This window comes from Macaca mulatta, chromosome 2 (genome assembly GCF_049350105.2).
Source record: "Macaca mulatta isolate MMU2019108-1 chromosome 2, T2T-MMU8v2.0, whole genome shotgun sequence".
Classification (NCBI taxonomy): Eukaryota; Metazoa; Chordata; class Mammalia; order Primates; family Cercopithecidae; genus Macaca; species Macaca mulatta.
In genome coordinates, this window is record NC_133407.1 from 151,154,558 (window position 1) to 151,175,358 (window position 20,801).

The 20,801-nt window shown below is 38.0% G+C and overlaps 2 protein-coding genes across 23 annotated transcripts in view; one reads left to right on the plus strand and one right to left on the minus strand.

Annotated features, from left to right (window-relative positions):
• Positions 1–20,801, minus strand: part of TIMP4 (TIMP metallopeptidase inhibitor 4) — a 329,812-nt gene that overhangs the window by 178,117 nt on the left and 130,894 nt on the right. The window lies entirely within an intron of this gene.
• Positions 1–20,801, plus strand: part of PPARG (peroxisome proliferator activated receptor gamma) — a 149,452-nt gene that overhangs the window by 51,164 nt on the left and 77,487 nt on the right. Inside the window, exon 3 of one of the 22 annotated variants that reach the window (XM_077989888.1) lies at positions 5,191–5,278. The exons of 19 other annotated variants lie outside the window; for them this stretch is intronic. Coding sequence is in view for 2 of the 3 variants with exons in the window: in XM_077989884.1 (XP_077846010.1) it covers positions 11,958–12,039 (82 nt within the window). In the remaining variant the exon portion in view is untranslated. 22 annotated transcript variants of the gene reach the window in all.

The window sequence follows — 20,801 nt, forward strand, 5'->3', positions numbered from 1 at the left end:
GGATCCAGTAACTACAGTGTCATGGATTCTAGCTTTGACTTTGTCACTGACTCTACTTGGGCAAGGCCTTGGGCAAGTCACTTAACATCTTTGTGCCTTGGTTTCCCCATCTGTAAAGAGGGTGTTAGTTTAAATGTTCTCTAGGATTTCTTGCACACATGACACTCCCATCCTCACATTTCTGTTATCTGTGAATCTCTACCTCCTAGTGATTCCCCCTCCCTCAAATACTCTAACAAAGCCCCTTTATTTACCATGGCATATGTGGCATATTGCTTGTCTCACTAATTCTTGCTCACACAAGCTTCCTGACCTTCCTGCATAAGTCTTGCAGGTACACAGTTCTCAAAGTGTTGATCTGAAAGCTCCATACGAGACTGGATCCCCATCATTCATTAATCTCCCAGAGGCTATCTTCTCATCCTATGTAACTCTCTTATGGAAGCTGTCCCATAGATAACAATATACTTCCCCTTCAGGCAGTACATGGAAGAAACAATGGGCTATACAATGGAACCATCCTATGAGATTACACAGAATGAGAACCTGGCCCATTGTTTTCTCCTGCTGCCTAAGGAAGGAGTTGTGCTCTTTGGATCTCAATACAGATTTTGGCTTGTCCACCTCCTTGAATTCCCAAGTAACAATTAAGCAATCTGGCCTCCTTCCCTCTTCTCATTTCAATGTGTAGGATATTTGTCAACTTGCCCAGAGTTACTGTAGGCATTTTGAGTTATTCATCTGACTGTGTGCAATAGATAACAAAAACATAATTAGGAGGAGGACTGAATTAAGTCTCAATTTTATTTTTATTTTTATTTTTATGGCAGGGGAGAGGTGCTTAATTTAGAGTGGTAAAAGTTATTTCTGATCCAAGTTTTCATCATCCCCTCCTTCCCTCTGTGTTTCAATAAAATGTTTCCAAATGTTTCAAATGAAAAGTTTATTAAAATAGAGCTCATGTTTTTAAAAATAAAAATGTAACATCTTACTTCCTAGAGGTAGCTGAAGAAAAGCACTCCAGGAGTATAAAGAACAAACTAGATGATTAGAATGTGGTTTATTAGTCCACAAACCTGTCGGGAATCTTGGACTCTTTTCTTAAAGCTATGCAGACATACAACATAACTTTGGAAGAACCAGTTAAGTTTGTATTCTAACTATGCCCTGTAATTTAGGAATAACTACCTGCTAAACACTGAAAATCTCTGTTAGTGGAAATTGTCGGGTAAAACCAAAGCATGAGTTATATTATTAGTGGTTGTTAAGTGGTTTTGTATATGCAATGAAAAGGATTAGATGGCTGGGCACGGTGGCTCACACCTGTAATCCCAGCACTTTAGGAGGCCGAGGCGGACGGATCACAAGGTCAGGAGTTGAAGACCAGCCTGGCCAATATGGTGAAACCCCATCTCTACTAAAAATACAGAAATTAGCCAGGCATTGTGGCACTTGCCTGTAGTCCCAGCTACTCGGGAGGCTGAGGCAGAAGAATCGCTTGAACCCGGGATGTGGAGGTTGCAGTGAGCTGAGACTGTGCCACTGCACTGCAGCCTGGGCAACAGAGCGAGACTCCGTCTCAAAAAAAAAAAAGATTAGATATTTGAAGAACCATGGGGTGGGTGTCCCGTTAACTGTCCATAGGGCCAAGGAAAATGGAGAAAAGTGAAGTTGAAATAAAATTCTCTAAAAATAGCTGAAAAAAGAAAAACTTAGATATGTGTTTTATGATGTGAGGAAAGAGATGTGCCTAAGAAAGTTTGGTATTGAAGATACATACCTTTTTAATAAAAGAGAACAAATTAAACAGGCAGTCTTCCTTTCTTATAGGAACTGTATTTCAGGGTAATTACATGGCTTTAGTTGCTGAAGGAAAGATCTTCCTTGTCAAAAAATGCCTACTGTCTGGGTACAGTGGCTCATGCCTGTAATCCCAGCACCTTGGGAGGCCAAGGTGGACAGATCACTTGATCCCAGAAATTCAACACCAGCCTGGCCAACATGGCAAAACCCCATCTCTACGAAAACATACAAAAGTTAGTTGGGCATGGTGGCACGTGCCTGTGGTCTCAGCTACTCAGGAGGCTGAAGTGGGAGAATCACTTGAGCCTGGGAGGCAGAGGTTGCAGTGAGCTGCGATCGCACTGCTGCACTCCAGCCTGGGCGACAGAGCAAGACCCTGTCTCAAAAAAAGAAAAAAAAAATTCCTACTAATAAATGTGGAAAGAGTGGTAGAATTAGAAAAACTTCATTTCATAAACTCCAAGTATTGATTCAGGAAAACATGATAAAGTTTGTTACCCCTTTAGGTGAATGATTAATGAAGCTGAACATCCTTATAATACCAAAGTAACATTGCACTGATTACTGTCTAATTGAAGGAGAAAAAGTAACTGTACAATGGAGAGATGAGACATATCACCATTCTGACTCTGATAGATTTTACCATGGCTGATGGTCAGTCACACGTTATGCCTTCTGATGTGATGGAATAGGAAGTACACATCCCCTATGGTATATTCAAGCCTAAAATGTTTAACTTGAATCCAGAAGTCCTTGGATATAGTATGTAGGAAACACAGGGGATAGAGAATCAAGCTAAATGATACAACAAGAAAACAACCAGATAAATTCAGAAGTTAAGACATTCTACCTGATAACTGGCCTGACCTCTTCAATTAGTCAGTGGCCTTAAAATTAAGGGGAAGGGGTAGTCATGCTAGATTTAAAAAGGCTTATGAACATACAGCCAAATGCATTTCATCATACTGGATTAGATTAGGGTTAGGAACAAACCAATTGTAAAGAACATTTGGGGTCACCTGGGGAAATGTGAATATGGACTGGGTATTGCTTGAAAGAAAAATGTAATTAAATGAAAAGATGGAGATTATTGACTTTAAAAAGCAGAGGACTACCAGGAAGTACCATATCTCATTTTGATTAAAGAATACACATGCTGTATATATATGTATATATGTACATGCTTATGTATCTCTGTATACATATGATCATACATATACCCAGAAAAAGACCCAGATACATAAACATTAAGAGTTCAATATTGGTTATCTCTGGTAGTGGAAATATAATGATTGTGTTTTTACCAGTCTGTATTTTCTAATTTTTAACAATGAATGCAGGTTGGTTCTATAATAATGAAAGGTGTTTTGTTTTGTTTTTTTAAAACAAAAAAACCCCTACCTTTTCAGATAGAAAAGCAGCAGTGTATTCTTTCCTTCAAGGAAAATAAAAATGTTTCCTTTGAGGAAAGAAGATATAAAGACTAGAAAACACTCTAGTGTTTTTAAAAACCACCAAGCTTTCAAATACGAAGATTTAACATATGTAAACTGCATTGTACTTCATTTGAAATTCAGTATCTTTACTAAAGAGATTTCTTTTATCCTATCCTACACACGTACAGTATTATTTAATGATGTGCGCACAAAACTCTGCCAGCCTTAAACAGTAAGTCTAAGACACGTTTGTTGTTTTTGGCTCCCTATGTTGATCTGAATTCACTGCCTAGTAGCCCTTGGAAATTTCTATCCCAACACATCTCACAGGTGCCCAATACTGTGGATTCTCATTCCTCTAATTCATTCTCACTCTTCTCTCTTGGTTCAGTCTTGCCTTTCTTCACTGTGTTCCCTTTCCTTGCTCCTGCCATCCAAAGCTTCTCTATCTTTTAGGCTCATCTCAAATTTCCTGTCTTTCCTGAAGCCTTTTTGGATTCCTTCCATCTCCATGCCCAGTCAGAAGGGCTCTGTTCATCTCTGAACATCTTTCGCACTCCATTGCATCTGGTTTAAATCCCTTCTCTGCCTCTTATTAGCTATGTGATCTCAAAACTCAATTTCTTTATCTGTAAAGTGGTGATAGTAAATGACTTCACAGGGTTGAGTGCCTCAAGTCAGTGGCGAGTACTACAGTAGAGGCAGAATACATAGCTCAACAGAAATTACTCCAGTAATGGTCATGATTGTTTACACTTCTCTCAAGCCACCTACTCGTACATTAGAGTGCATTGTACTTGTCTTATCCTCTTTACTAAAAGTAGGGAAATGGCTTGAGAATTGAGGCTCAGTCTTATTTATTACTCTTTTCTTAGTTATGTGATACTTAACTATATTGCTCGGTATTTAGCAGCCCATCATCTAGTCATAACATCATCCTCATTCTTTCTGAGCTTGTTTGCTTTTTGTGAAATGGGGCTACCATTCAATCTCATAGAATTTTTATTTTTATTTTTATTTTTGAGACAGAATCTTGCTCTGTCACCCAGGCTGGAGTGCAGTGGGACAAACTCGGCTCACTACAACCTCCGCCTCCCAACTTCAAGCACGTCTCGTGCCTCAGCCTCCTGAGTAGCTGGGGTTACAAGCACGTACCATCACACCCAGCTCATTTTTATATTTTTAGTAGAGACAGGGTTTCGCCATGTTGGCCAGGCTGGTCTCAAACTCCTGACCTCAGGTGATCCACCCACTTCGGCCTCCCAAAGTTCTGGGATTACAGGTGTGAACCACCTGCCCAGCCAATCTCACAGAATTTTTATAAAGTCTAGACAAATTTTTATAGTTTAAAAGACTTAGCACAGCCCCTGACAGAGTAGGCACTCAATAAATGTGGAATCTGAAACTTACTTAAAGCTAGTTTATATTTTCAAGTCGTCTTACTTTTACTAATGCTGCATTAAGATGTATTCTATAAGTTCAAATGTAAAGTTCTAGATTGGGACAGAATTTATAATGTGCCTAATAAAGATTGTTAGAGACAAACTTTTAGAATGAACTAATCTACTATTAATGGACTGATGAATCTTACTGGAAAATAAACATAAAATATACTCTGTGCTGCCTGTGGTTCAATTACCATCAAAATTGAGTTTATTATGTACTGATTTCACAGTTACATTTTATTTTCAGTCAAATCTCTATTTGTTATGAAGAAAATATGTCTACTTCTGCTAAGTGAACTTTAAAAAGTTGTACTTGTTTTTGAAGATTCCATACTCTGTATACCACCTCTTCCTGAAACATATTTATGTAGCTCCTTTTAACATAAGAGCTGGAAGAGTGTTGCTTGATGACTGCTCTTATTGCTTTACTAAAGTGTCATGTATGAGATTTAAAGATTTGGTTATAAGAATTCATAATATAATTTTGAGAGCCTACTCTGTTCCAGGCATTGATTTATTTAAATCATCTCTAATTCTCACAACTCCGAAAAGGTAACAACACAGAGACGTAACAAGGCTTGAATGCAAACCCAGGTCTGTTTGACTGTTTATTCGTTTTGAATAAAGACAAATTACTCAAAGCTTTACTGCCAAAAACTATTACCTGGTTCCACATTGAAACCCTATTCAATAGTTGTTATTATTTTCTTCTTTTGCTTTGAATAACCTCCCAGCATTGTTGAGAGTTTCAAACGAAATAAAAACACTATACAGCTCCAAGGTGTTTTTTTTTTTTTTAGAGTATTATTACCTCGACGTAGAAATTTTCAAATAGTAATGTGATCATTTTCATAAGAGCAAGGAACTTTGTCAGTTGAAACAAAAACGTCATACCAGAAGAACCCCAGCATGCTGGGATGACTCACGAAGAATCTGTGAATGAGGCAAGAGAACGTTTGTCAGCAAAATGACTCTGAACTGACGTTCAAATGTTATCAAATTTTAATTACCAAGTAATGATTGAGTACTTTATAGAGAGCACCATATCTAAACTCTGTGGTGAACAATGACATTTTCATAGGTAATTCCTCCACATTAAGTGATTCATCATAGAAAAATGCTTTCATGCTGATGACTTCCACGATGACTGTTGGCATTAAGGATCATTGACCTGAAGAATTGATTTGAACATCTTACTGCATTATTTTAATGAGATAGAGCACCGTTTGGAGCTTTGGACTGGGAATCGAGAAACCTGATTTCTAGCTCAAACTCTGCTGCTAATTTATCTAGGTCATGCTTTGGGCAAATCATTTCATTCCTCTGGAACTCATTTTTCTTATATCAAAAATTAAGAGTTGGAATATGCTAATCTCCCTCTTATTAAGTTTCGTGAGCCCGTGATTTCAACAGTCCATAAATTTCCTTTAGTACAGTCACAGAACTGGTAAGTCACACCAGCTGAACCTGAGTGCAGCTCCATGGCTCTACGCTTGCTGTAGAACCTTTGTGAATTCCCAGTGTGCTTCACCAGTGACAGGATGTGCTACCCAATAAACCTCCATATAACTGATCTTGAAAAATTCATTGATAAAATCTGAAAACTGAAAAAGATGCATGTTTTAGAGGTTTAGGTTTCCCACAACATGAAAATGTGTCAGTTGATAATATAGCTCATGGTATTTCACTATGCTAGAAAACAGCTTACTAGAGAATTTCACATATTACATGCAACGACAAGTTACCATAAGGTCTTTGGTTCAAACTTAGAGTAATTTGAAAAGTGTTTAGTTGATCCCTAGAAAGTGGTTAGACAGGTTAGGCTCTTTTTCAGATATTGGAGGCAAGTTAATTTTTGAAGGGGGGCAGAAAAGGAAGTTTTCGGTTGGTTCTTTCCTTTTGAGACTTTTAATTTACCATCAGACACTTTTTTCAGATGAAAGTGCCTTTTTATACTGTCACCCATGTATGAGTCAGGTATGAAAAGGAAATAGTAACTCAGGATTGGAACGTGAATAAATGTACAATATGGAGGATTTCCATTAAATTTTAAATAAATGAATTACAATCATATTATTCAGTGTCTCAACATTAAAACTCAAAAGGACCTTAAGAATTATTCTGTTTTGTGAAAAGGCCTTTTTCTGATTCTAGAGATAAGAAATGTCAACCCAAAGAGTTGACACAGTAAATTTGTGACTGAGCCCAGGCAAGAACCTAAAACCTAGGCTTTCTGGCTCCAATGTCAGTGTTCTTTTCTACTGCTTCCGAGTTAAGAAGACCTTTTTTTTTGATACCAAATACACATTTACTGGAGTTGTTGGCTTCTTTTTTCTTAAGACAGGGTCTCACTCTGTCACCCAGGCTGGAGTGCAGTGATGCAATTACAGCTCACTGCACCTCGGTCTCCTGGGCTCAAGCAGCCCTCCTGCCTCAGTCTCTCAAGTAACTGACACTACAGGCACATGCCACCATGCCTGGCCAATTATTTTGTTTTTTTTGTAGAGACAGGGTCTCACTCTGTTGCCCAGGCTGGTCTCCAACTCCTGGGCTCAAGGGATCCTCTTGCCTCAGCCACCCAGAGTGCTAGGATTACAGGTGTGAACCATTGCACCCAGCAGCATTATTTTTCTTTAAATCAAAACAATATAGTTGTTTAATATAATTATGTCCGTAAAATATATTACTTTTGAAAATCTGAACAAAATTACAGTTTTTGGTTAAAGAAGAATGGATTCGCCTTTCAAAAAAATGACACACGGGAGACTGAGGCAGGAGAATGTCTTGAACCTGGGAGGTGGAGGTAGTTTGCAGTGAGCCTAGATTGTGCAACTGTACCCAAGCCTGAGGGACAGAGTGAGACCCTGTCTCAAAAAAAAGGAAATGACGCAGCTGAGTGTGGTGGTGAGCATCTGAAGTCCTAGCTACTCTGGAGGCTGAGGCAGGGGGATCACTTGAGCCCAGGAGTTGGAGACTAGCCTGGGCAACGTAGCAAGACCCCTGTCAAGATTTTTTTTAATTTAAAAAATTTTCAAAAAGTGGCACAGATGCATTGAACATTGACCTTCCTTTGTCTGCTTTTATGGGAATATCCGGCTTGCTGTGATAGTTGTGATGAAATTTACATCCAAGATACAGGATTATTTGTTCTTCTCAAAGGAGTGTCTCATTGGACCAGCATTTCTCCCATGTTGTATCTCCCCTGTGACTATGAAGAAACCCTGAACTGATGCAATCACTACTTGAAAATAAGGTTCCAAGCCAATCTTAATTGCACTAGGAAAAGGCAGCCATTCTTTTGGGTAGGAGGAGAAATGAGCTTGGGTGGTCATACTGCTTGTTAGCAATTATCTGGCTTCCATTGGAGCATCATCCAGAAATTTACATCTTAATTGGAGCAAGAAGAAAATGGATGCTATTATCATTTCATTAGGTCTCTAAACTCCTTCTTGAATGATACATATGATATGGATGTGCTGTTCTTTCATTACTCTCATCATCAACAAAAACAATATGTGTGTTTTAATGCCAACCAGAGACTCTGTGCTAGGTTCTAGGGATACAATGAAATATAAACTCCTAACCTTTTAGAAGCTAGCATAAGTGATAGTAGCACTTATAGAATTAAATGAAGCAGATTTTAAAATGAGGTTACAGCAAAAGAAAAAAATACTGTAAATACAATTTTATACCAATACTGACATAGCTTATTTCACATAAAAGAAAAAGCAATTTAAGCAATTTTAAAAATTCAAATTTATTCTAGAGAATAAATTCCAAATTTATAGCAAAAAAAGAGCAAAGTTTTCATTAGCTTTCAAGAATAATACAGCCCCAAAATATTTAATATTCTATATTATGGGAATATTTTATGTAAGTCATCCCAACACCAAATAATGCTAAAAATAGCTATATAGGTTCAATATCATGATTTTATTAACTATAGATTTTTAGACCTTTTCTTACTTTTTGTTATTGAATCATTCACAGCTTTTATTGGTTGAATTGCCTTCTCCTAAAAGTACCAAAGTGTGGAGAGTTTTTTTGGCTGAGCAATATTCAGATTCTTTTAGCGTAAGACAGATTCTGTGAAGTAATATTGAAGACTAAATGTTGAAGAGTAGCTTTCTCTAATACCAAATGGTCAGTTTTTTCAAATGTCATGAACTGGAGTACAGTTAACTTTTCATCCTCCTCATTATAGAATAATTCCTCATTATCCCCATTCTTTCTTCTGCTGAGGCTGTGGTGGTATACTCAAAGTCACATCCATACCCTTCTGTCTCCAAAGTCCTAGGAGAGATGGCCCTCTTCTCAACCTCTACATTGCATAGAACCCTACATCCCTCAACAGAAGGAATACCTAGTGCATAAGGAAAGTGGCCTTTCACCACTCGTCCTCACTCTGTAACATCACCAAGGACTATCCTGCAAGGGGACTGTCCATAGGATGAATAGCAATAGACTGCTGCATTGATGTGCACAGTGCTGACAACCCATTGGTGTGCAGAGCACCCTAGGCAAGATCTAAAGTTCTAAGGTCTTATGTAAATCACCAGCATGCTCTTTTATGTATCTGGTTATAATATCCTTCCAATCAATATTTTAAAGGGCAGGACACTGGGGAAATCTTAAGGCTTTGAAGACAGGGATAGTCACATGCATGTCTTATAAATTATCTGATGATCATACACTGTTTACTGATAGTAATGACTCTACTTAAACAAATATATTATTTCTGATATCAGTGCATGCCAATTGACCTTCAGGTTTAAGCAAATGAGAAGAACACTCTTTTAAGTATATTTGGATAATTTTGATATAGTTACATGTGAACTCATTAAGTATAGACACCTTGGCTTATTATTTACTGCCTAAGCCTAGATCAATACCTGGTGCTTAGTAGGTATTTGATGAATGATGGGATGGATAAATGTAAAAATGAGTCTTTTCAGTATCTAAAGACAAAACAGATACATAGTGAGATACAGATGAGATTGGCTCATCCATCTTTATTTTCATTCATTTGAATGTCCATGTGAGCAAGTTATTTTGTAAGTGATCTAGCACTGCAGTGTGACTATCATTAACATAAAATATGATTAATCCACATTGTATAACTGTTTTGTTAGTAATGTAGGGATGCTTTGTGTGTTGCTTGGTTTGTGTATGCTGCCAAAAGTGTAAGCAACATTTACTGAGCTGCTATGTGGCAGGCTCTGTGTTTATTAAAATTGTAGTTTTTGCTAATTGACTGTTTTTTGACACATCCATTTTGTTCATCATTGTATGCCTAGCACCTAGCTTTAGGCTTGCCACATATTATATTGGCAATTAATATTTGTTGAACAAACAAATGCATGAAATACAATGAGTAAGACAGGTTTTTGCTTTCAAGTAAAACATAGTCTGGGGTAAGAAGGAATGTCAGAATGTGGTGGGTGCTATAGGAGTAGGTGTTACCAGATTCTGATGCTATGGAATAATAAACTGTTAAAATATATAATCTTATGTTTCAGAAGCTAAAGCACAGTATGGGAACTATTAGAGGCTTAGAAGGCCTCACTACCCAGTAGACTCAGAAGTTGAATGGTGTCTGAGAAAAAAGAGAATAGAAGTAGCAGTAGGTGAAGAGTCCAGAAGTGATTCCCTTTGAGGACAGGTGGAAAGACTGCATCTGTATGTTGCCAAAGAGTAACAGAGACTGGTATAGGACTGGAGTTCAATTCAGTCATATCCTTAAATATTGTGCCATTGTGTCTGGATTACTTTGTAGTATAAGTAAATTTCCAAGCATGGGGAGGGAAGAAGAAGTGCCTTTATTGAGAATTCAAGTGAATATAGAGAAGACTAATTTTACACAACCGTAATCACTGCAGTCATTTGGACAAATTAGCAAACCCAAGTTTTGCTTTAACTTGGATTGCTTTAATAAAGATGTTTTGGGGCTTAATGGCACAGTTGCCCAACTCCCCACTTTATTCTGTGCTGTTCAGAGCCAGCCAGCATTTCCCCATCAAGCTCTTGCACCATGATTGACAGGGACACTTTTACTAGTCCCCTTGAAGAATGAATAGTTACTCAATGTAGATTAACCAGATATATATTTATTTTACTCAGGGAATATCAGGATAAATATAATTCAGAGAATTAATTGCCTTCTCATATACTGCCCTGTGTGGGGACATCTTTGAAAGTCCGCAAAGTCACTGTGATTCTAGTAGGCCACTCATGTGACAAGACCTGCTCCCACATCAGTAATTTGGCACAGCTAGTGTCTCTCCTTGCCAAAAAGGGCAAAGGCCTTGAGCAAGAAGCCAGCTTTTTCCTGATTACAAAACCGACCACAATTCCTCGCCAACCTAACAGCGTAAGTCTATTTTTTTCTGGTGATGTGTTACTCTTCTCACAGAGAACTCCATTTTTTCATTATGACATAGCACTTATCATTTAAACATCAATTGATGTTCAAACATCAGCTGATGTAACATTGCTGTAGTTGCTATTGATGGATAAGCTGAAGTTTTTAAGAAAGCAAACCCGATATTTAAATCGAAACCATATCAAACCCTTCTTCATTCTCTGAACTATTTAATTTTACAGAATTTGGATAGCAGTCAATATCATTTTGGGCTTCACAAATCAGCAGAACAAGTACCTTAGGAATATAACATTTCGGTAGCATGCTAATACCAACGTTTAAACTATGGATATGTATTTGAATTCCAAAATTTTCTTCAAATCACATGATTAGAGATTCAACCAGGAATAGACATTGAAAGAAAACTTTGCCCAAATAAGCTTTCTGGTATTTCATAAGCAAGAGATTTGAAGTTTTCCATTTAAGAAGGAATTGATGTGAATTTTACGACAGTTAAAAATGCAAGTGGATATTGAACAGTCTCTGCTCTGATAATTCTAAATACAGTATAGTTCACGCCCCTCACAAGACACTGAACATGTGGGTCACTGGCGAGACAGTGTGGCAATATTTTCCCTGTAATGTACCAAGTCTTGCCAAAGCAGTGAACAACATTATGACACAACTTTTTGTCACAGCTGGCTCCTAACAGGACAGTGCCAGCCAATTCAAGCCCAGTCCTTTCTGTGTTTATTCCCATCTCTCCCAAATATTTGGAAACTGATGTCTTGACTCATGGGTGTATTCACAAATTCTGTTACTTCAAGTCTTTTTCTTTTAACGGATTGATCTTTTGCTAGATATAAACAAAATATCAGTGTGAATTACAGCAAACCCCTATTCCATGCTGTTATGGGTGAAACTCTGGGAGATTCTCCTATTGACCCAGAAAGCGATTCCTTCACTGATACACTGTCTGCAAACATATCACAAGGTAAAGTTCCTTCCAGATATGGCTATTGGGGACGTGGGGGCATTTATGTAAGGGTAAAATTGCTCTTGTAGTTTGTCTTCCAAGTTATGTTTGTTTTAATACTATCATGTGTACACTCCAGTATTTTAATGCTTAGCTCGCTGCTATCGCATTCACTTAAAAACATATTCAGATCCTTAAAAAAGGAAACCTAACCTAATCTGTATTTTATCTCTGTGCATGGCTCCCATTTCCTGAATTTTAAGCACTAACGGTATAGTTATATCCAAAAACAATCCTGTTCATTTTTATTTCCTGAGTTTGCATAGATTTCCCAAGAATACATAAAGGCTTTTTAGACTTGAAGGGTCACTTTTTCCTCTTTTCATCTTGTATGTTAGAGATCTCTCATAATGGTTTTTTTCCCTCTTGCAGCGCTTTTGTTCCTCTTGAAGTACTCTCAGTTCTTTTCTGTTCTACTTTGAAATCTAGATACTGTGTGGGCACTTTAGCTCTCCCAAAGAATTGTAATTTACCAGAGTATGGGACCAAGTGATGCTCTTTATTAGATTTCTGAGGATGCCTCCTAGCATAGTGCCCAATACATTGCAGAATGGATTGTCGGAACCTTGAAAAAGATCTGTTCCAAGCATCATATTTTATGCATAAAGAAAATGAGGTTCCTCAAACAGTAAATGCCTATTGTAAGTGACTACCTATTACTTCTCTTCAGATGTGTCAGAATCAGATACCTCCTTTTCAATATTTCTTTCTTGGCCATTGCAAAATGTAATTTCTCCATTTCTACAGCTCCTTCTACTGGAGTTTCTTAGCACCGCTTTTTCTGTTTTGTTTTGTCTCATATTGATGTCTTTATTTCTATTCATTTTATTTTTCTCTTCTCAGATGCTATGTAAAAATAGATTGTTAACTAGTGTGATTCATGTTTTATAATATAGGTGCTAAAGCATTAAAATTAAGTCACTTAATTGCTGAAATAGATTTTAACCTTTTCGTTTTCCTGGAAGCCTGAAGTTTGAACATATTAGTCATCATTTTAAAAATATAAAGCTTTTTAAAAATTAGTAAGAAATGTTTCCTGAAATACTGTTTTATTTTATTACAGTAATTTGTTTCAACATGTATTTCTATCATCTAAGCCTCTTAACTAGGAGTTTTGTTTTTTTCCTTAAAGTGCTGTTATTCTGTTTTTCTGCAAGCCAAAAACATTGTTGCTATCTTTCTTCAGTTATTAATTTACCCTGCCTCAGGGCAGAATGTCCTGGCTATACTGTGAAATAGTTCTTGAGTCAAAATTTGATAGTTTTGTCTATTTTCAAAGAACATGTCTAGAATGCAGTACAACAAATATCAACAAAATAGGTTAACTGAGAGGCAAGTACTATTTGTGGTAAGGGATGGTTATGTGATTCAAGTTAGTTTTCATTCTGTGCTAATCTCTAACTTTATGCTTTGAATTTACCCTGAGTTTAATTTTTTTGAGTCTCAATTTCCTCTAAAAGAATGATCCAGTACTTTTCTTCCTAATTAACATGGTACAGAATGAAATTATTAGCAATTAAAACATGATATTTTGTACCAATAATTTAACCCTTTTCTTACAGGGTCTCTGGCTACTCCTTCTTCATAAGCACTGTTTCTCTGTTAAAAATGTGAGTTCCTAAAGGCCAAAGACCTATGATTGTTACTCCTACTGTAATTTGTAAATGACCTTTAAATAATTGCTCCACCTCTTCCAAAACAGACAGACTTACAAATAAATTAGATATATGATCATTATTAGCCGAGGCTAGCAGTGTTGAACACTGGGGAGATGAGGTATTTGGCCTGGGTACAGTAGTCCTCTTACGTGCTTCTTCCTGATCATAGGCAAAGTGAAATTGGGAGTGTTGCAAATAGTTGGGTACTGCTATTAAGAAAAAGTGGCACATTTCGTGTGAATGACCCAGATATCCAGGTATATTGGTTATATTCAAGAGATTAGGCCAGGCGCGGTGGCTCAAACCTGTAATCCCAGCACTTTGGGAGGCCGAGACGGGCAGATCACGAGGTCAGGAGATCGAGACCATCCTGGCTAACATGGTGAAACCCCGTCTCTACTAAAAAATACAAAAAACTAGCCGGGCGAGGTGGCGGGCGCCTGTAGTCCCAGCTACTCGGGAGGCTGAGGCAGGAGAATGGCGTAAACCCGGGAGGCGGAGCTTGCAGTGAGCCGAGATCCGGCCACTGCACTCCAGCCTGGGCGACAGAGCGAGACTCCGTCTCAAAAAAAAAAAAAAAAGAGAGATTAAAAATATCCACTACACTTTATGCCCAAAGAGGACTTCCATGCTTTTTCCAAGGCTCCATCGTTGCTGTAACCCCTTTATATTGCTCCCCTTTCTTTTTTTTATCAAGAGCTCCTCAAGCAACCCCAAGTAACCTCATGCTGGCTCTGAAACCATTTCCACCAGTAAAAATTGGCGAGATTGAAGGGAAGCTTCCACAAGCTCAAGCTGAATATGCCTCCTGCTTTGAGTGCCAGACTTAGTCCTGTGTGAATTCTACAATTTTAAGTTGTTGCACCAGAGCCTTGAAAGATGATGACACACTTGTCCTTTGGAGCTGATTGAGCAATGGAAATATGCCTTAGAGACATGATAAATGCTGCAATAGACAATCCGTCAAAATGAGTCTCTCCTGAGATAGGAGTGAGTGATTGATTGCATGCCATTTTTATTGAGGGATACTTAATCTGTGGTTACATTACTCCAGGCAACTATATATTCAGAAACATTTAGATAACTAAAATTTTCACCTTTCCAGAAGTTTAAAGGGACCCATGTAGTACCAGGGAATATAAGGACCAATCCTATCTTGGCCACATATTTGCTGTGTGAATTTAAGCATGCCATTTTTCTTCTCTGGCCTTCTGTTTCCACATATATTAACAATACACAGGATTAACGGGAGGATTAAATGACATAATACTTGTGAAAGTAGATCTAAAGCCCTATATGGAATTTATTGCTTTAGCCTTGTAGCATTAATCACTTGTGGCTAGAATAGAAGGCTCTGATTTAAAAAAAGAAAAGAAAAGAAAAGACTGGGCGTGGTGGCTTATGCCTGTAATCCCAGCATTTTGGGAGGCCGAGGCGGGCGGATCACAAGGTCAAGAGGTCAAGACCATCCTGGCTAACACGGTGAAACCCCGTCTTTACTAAAAACACAAAAAATCAGCCAGGCGTGGTGGCGGTCGCCTGTAGTCCCAGCTATTCGGGAGGCTAAGGCAGGAGAATGGCATGAACCCGGGAGGCAGAGGTTGTAGTGAGCTGAGATTGCGCCACTGCACTCCAGCCTGGGCGACAGAGCAAGACTCCATCTCAAAAAAAACACCTAAATTTTAAGGAATATGGAAAAACAAAAACTGCAGAACTCTTTATTGCACAAGAGTAAGAGGCAGTTATATGAATGAAGTGGGGCATCTGCATGATCTCCTGTGCATGTTTTGAGAAGGAGATGATCAAACTTAGAGAAAGTATCTTCGTGTCTAATTTTTTTAAATGATGAAATTATCCCACTTTCTTAAATATTTGTCTATGAAGAAATTGAAATTATTCTTTTGGCCTAAATAAGAGTGACAATTACATGTTTTCTTCTCAGAGGCATTGAGAAACTTAGATTATAATGTTTTTCATACACTGAAGTAGAAGTCCAAAAAAGATTTGAGTTATTGACACAGCTCTTTTGTGTGTGTGTGTGTGTGTGTGAGAGAGAGAGAGAGAGAGAGAGAGAGAGACAGAGCCTCACTCTGTCACCCAGGCTGGAGTGCAGAGGCATGATAATCACAGCTCACCACAGCCTCAACCTCCCTGGGCTCAGGTGATCCTCCCATCTCAGCCTCACTAGTAGCTGGGACTACAGGCGTACCTCACCACATCCAGCAAATTTTTGTAATTTTTGTAGAGACAGGATTTCGCCATATTGCCCAGGCTGGTCTTGAACTCCTGGGCTCAAGGAATTCTCCTGCCTCAACCTCCCAAAGTGCTGGGATTACAGGCGTGAGCCATCGCAACCTGCCCCTGACTTCCATAATTTCACATGTAATTAGAATTCAAGTCCTTTTTCTTGAATATTACTATTGTCTGTATTAATTTTTTTCTGAGTATGGCTCTAGCTTTATCATTTTTTTCTGACTTAACTCTGATTAACCTCTTTTTTCGTCACCAGTACTTTGCAGATTTTGTAGATGTCTAGACTCTGAAAATCACTGTTTTTCTGAAAACTGTCATTTGTCTCATATTTTCCTCCAAAATTATGAATTATAGGAAACACCCCAAAGAAATATCGTTTACATTAGCTGTTTACAAGAAAATACAGGGTTTCATTTTTAATTTTATTTTCCTACTATCTCTAAGGAATACAACTTTTCTTGAAAGCTCCCTGACAGCAACTATCCATTTAATCTGCCAATTGCAGCATAAAACATGGGTCATTAAATGAAAAACAGTTTTATACCTCTCATAGAGGTTGTCATATACTACTATTTTTGTCAGCATTCTCACTTATAACTCTGTTTGGATAACCTTGGGAAAATTTCTAAAATCTTCATAGCTCTTTTGTTAGGTACATATTCCTTGAGACGAGGAAATCTGAGCAAAGTAAATTTCTTCATTATCTGAGATCAACAAAAGTGATACAGAGCTTCTGTCCTGTTAGCTCCCTTTGGACGCTTAAAATAGGCACTAGAGGTTGTCCAGTAAATGCTTCATATCCATCTACTAGTGCTGAATATTTGTGAAAATATAGGTGATAATGAATTAGACTTGTTTGAATGGAATTAAGTTTCTGTAAAGTTTTACCAGATTGTATTTTTTTGTTTGTTTTTTGTTTGTTTTGTTTTGTTTTGTTTTTGGTAAATGCAGTTTTGCACCTGTAACTAATTTAGAGACGAAGAAATTGCACATGTAACTGATAGCAACTGCCATCCAACTCTTACAACCTCAGAATCAAGATCACGTGGCTATTTGAGTACACAGTGTTTTAAACTGTTTAATTTTTATTTGAGCAAGGGATTGCCAACACAAGATCGAGGTTCCCACAAGTGGTGAGTGGCACTTGTGGTTAACACTGCAAAGCAGATTTAAAACAGTCAACTGTTAATTGCCTACGAGGGAATTATTCCTCATCACCTCATGCCAGGTTTTTATACGGCCTTTTAGCTGACCTTCTAAATGAGAAACGTTGTCATCCAGTGCAAACTGCCAATGGTCCTAAAATGCCTATCTTTATTATCAGTCTAATAATATTTATTGAGTGCCTATTTTCAAGGCACCATAGTGAATGTTATGAAATCTAGACACTTTTTCCCTGTCTTTCAAAGTTCTTTATAATCCAGGCATACTTTATGTATTTTACCTTATTTCTCACCACATTCCAGGTATTGGCCTGCCTTGCTCTGTTCACAACTAATCTCTTTGTCCCAAGAGTAAGCCCGACCCACCCTTGCCCCAAGCCTAGTATGTCCTGAAATGCCTTTCCTAATTCTTCCACCTTTTCAAATCCTCCCTGTCCTTCAAGGTCAGCTTCAAGTAACCTCTACTCCGTGAAGCATTCTCTGAATGCATTGCTGTTCATTGCTCCCTCTCTCCTCTAAACTGAAAATGTGTTCAGAATATCTCTCTTCTGCCTCTTCCACTGCCTTCAGCCCAGTCCAGGACACTGTCTGTGCCTGGATACTAGTCTCTTGATGGGGTTTTCAGCTTCCATCCTAACCTCACAACAGCCTAGTCTCAACCAGTCACCCACAGGGATAATGCTCAAATGTGAGTCAGATTCGTCACTCCACCCACAGCCCTGCAGTGGTTCCCCATTTCACTTGTAACAAAAGCCCAAGTCTGGCCCCTACCGCCCTGCCCCACCCCAACTGACCCCTCTGGTCCTCTCTCTCTCCTTCTCTCTCTCTTCCACCCACTCTGCTCCAAGCATGCTGGACTCCTTGCTGTTCCTCCCATATTCCAGATGATCTCCTGCCTTCGTGCACCTGCCCTAGCTGTTGTTCCTGTCCAGGACCCTCTTCCTCTGGCATCCTCTGGGCTACCTCTGTCAACTCCCTATAATCTTGGCTCAAATCTTAACTTCGAGTGAGGGTGACCTTGGCCTTCCCCATCCTAGGACAGGGGAATTACCTCTCCTCCCCATTTCCCTTCCTCTTCTACTCTACAATTTCCTATTTAGAAAGTGTTTATCATCTTCTAACATGCCATGTAATTTATTGATGGATTGTATGTATTACTTGTCTGCTTCATCTCCCTGGAATGTTAACCGCATGAAGGCAGAGATCTTTGTCTAGTTTGTTCACCCACTGATGTATTCCAAATACCTGAATAGTAGTGCTCATTAATACTTGCTAAATGAAAGAGTAGAATCCTTTAACATTTATGACTTCTGTCACACAATTTAACCCTGAGTTAGAACTGTCTGGTATTATTTCCTGTTTTGTATATTCCCTAAGCCAAATCATATAGTCACTGAAGAAAAGATCCATGTTTTATTCTATATTCCACAAATGCCAAGCACATAATAAGTATAATCAGGTCTTGTTGACTTATTAATACCAAGCTGATCTCCTCCAAGGTCAGAGACTGGAATATATTTAGCAAATAAAAACAAAATTTTAGTGTATGTTAAATATTATTCTAAAACCAATGCTAATACAAACAAACCAAGTACTGGATATGCTACAAACCAGGCACAAATATGTTTTGAATTATCTGTTAGTTAATTTGCACCATGTCCCTCCATTAGTTTGAATAGCATTCATTGAATATTATTTGAATATTACTTTTAACATCATTTGTTTGTGAGTTACCCAAATCCCTGGCTTCTTCTGCAAATCTACCCACCTTTTGATACTTTCATTATTCATTTGAACCTCCAGAACACTTATTTGCTAACAATGTTTAAAAAAGAATAGCTTATTTAATTAGCTAATATCTAATATATGAAGCACTTAATGTATTAATTGCCTGATATGTAATAGGTGCCAAGCATGTCAGTTCTGTCTTCTTATCTTTAAAATGGAAGTTAATAGAGACATAATGTCTCCCCTTGGGTCTTTTAAGTCAGATATTTAGGAAAAAGTAAAATATTCTCATTATTCTTATTATTTTGTTTGCATTAGCAATTAAGTATGATTGATTTAAGATCACTGGATGTTATCTTACTATTGTCTACACTTTACCTAAAGCCCTGCCTTTAGTTTTGTAAATAACATTATAGACCTATTAGATAGATTGAACAAGTTTGCTTAGTGGATTAAAATATGATACTAATAAGAGCCAAAGCGAGTTTGATATTGGGATGGCCAGATTTACACAAAAGTCTTTGCCATTTACAAAGAGATCTGTTTGCCGTTGATACAGCCACATTTCTAGCCACAGTTACCCAAGATATGTAAACAGTTAACTCAGGAGAAACCAACTCAATTTTCAGGTATATGCCACATACAAAATCTCATCACCTTTGCTCTTATATACACTTAGTATTATTTCTTAAGCACTATCATGTAATATAAGGGGCATGTTGATGACAGGGACATGTACCTTTTTCTTGGGATTTCAATACGAATGACTATCCAAATCTTAACCATCCCAATGGCTCCACATAATTCAGATCCCATGTCTACCGGAAAGCTATCCCTGATTATTTCAGGACATGTTAGTGTCTTTCTTTTCCACATTTCTAAAGTACTTACTATCTCTATCACAAGTATGGTCTCTGTACTTCCTTCTGCTACTAAACATCTCTCGCCTTTGTAAGCTTCTCAAGAACCACAATACTATGTGTTTCTTGTGAGGCCTAAAAAACACCTTGCACATAGTATTAGGTGATTAGCTATCTTGATTTGAGGTTTTAGATGACTGATTGAACATTTACTGAGCTGAAGATATAGAGAAAGAAAAATGCCAAAGAAAACTAAAATGAGGAAGTTTGGAAAAGAGAAACACTTTAGTAAATTATGATGGTAACTTCTAAGAAGCAAGGTTTATAAAATAGATTGTTGATACAAAGAAAGCGTAATTTAAAATGGGTAGCTTGAATGGATTTAACCTGCTAACGTTATTTCATTTAAATGGAATGCCTCAAAAGACTACTCAGCTGATCCAAACATAGCAACTTCCCAAACACAAGACACTCCTGACGTAGGCCTCAGAATTTAGGGAAAAAATTCCTGCATTGTTTAAAATACAGTGTCCTTGTAAAGCAGAATAGGCCTTCTATACAAGCCAAATATATCCGTTCTAAAGCAAAACAAAACTTTTACTACTTACTGATTCTTTCTTTATTATTTATTTATTTATTTTGAGACAGAGTCTCACTCTGTCACCCAGGCTGGAGTGCAGTGGCGCTGTCTCAGCTCACTGCAACCTCTGCCCCCTGGGTTCAAGCAATCCTCCTGCCTCAGCCTCCCAAGTAGCTGGGATTAGAGGCACCCACCACCACACCTGGCTAATTTAGTATTTTTAGTAGAGACGGGGTTTCACCATGTTGGCAGGCTGGTCTCAAACTCCTGATCTCAAGTGATCCGCCTGCCTGCACTTTTCAAAGTGCTGGGTTTACAGATGTGAGCCACTGTGCCTGGCCTACTTCGATCTTTTAGATAAAATGTACACCCTTTGAATTTTTACTTCCACCATTTACACTGATTTGAAGTCCTTAGTTGAATATGTATTTAGCCTTCATTGTGCAAGGAAGCTGGTTACAAAAACGGATAGTTTATT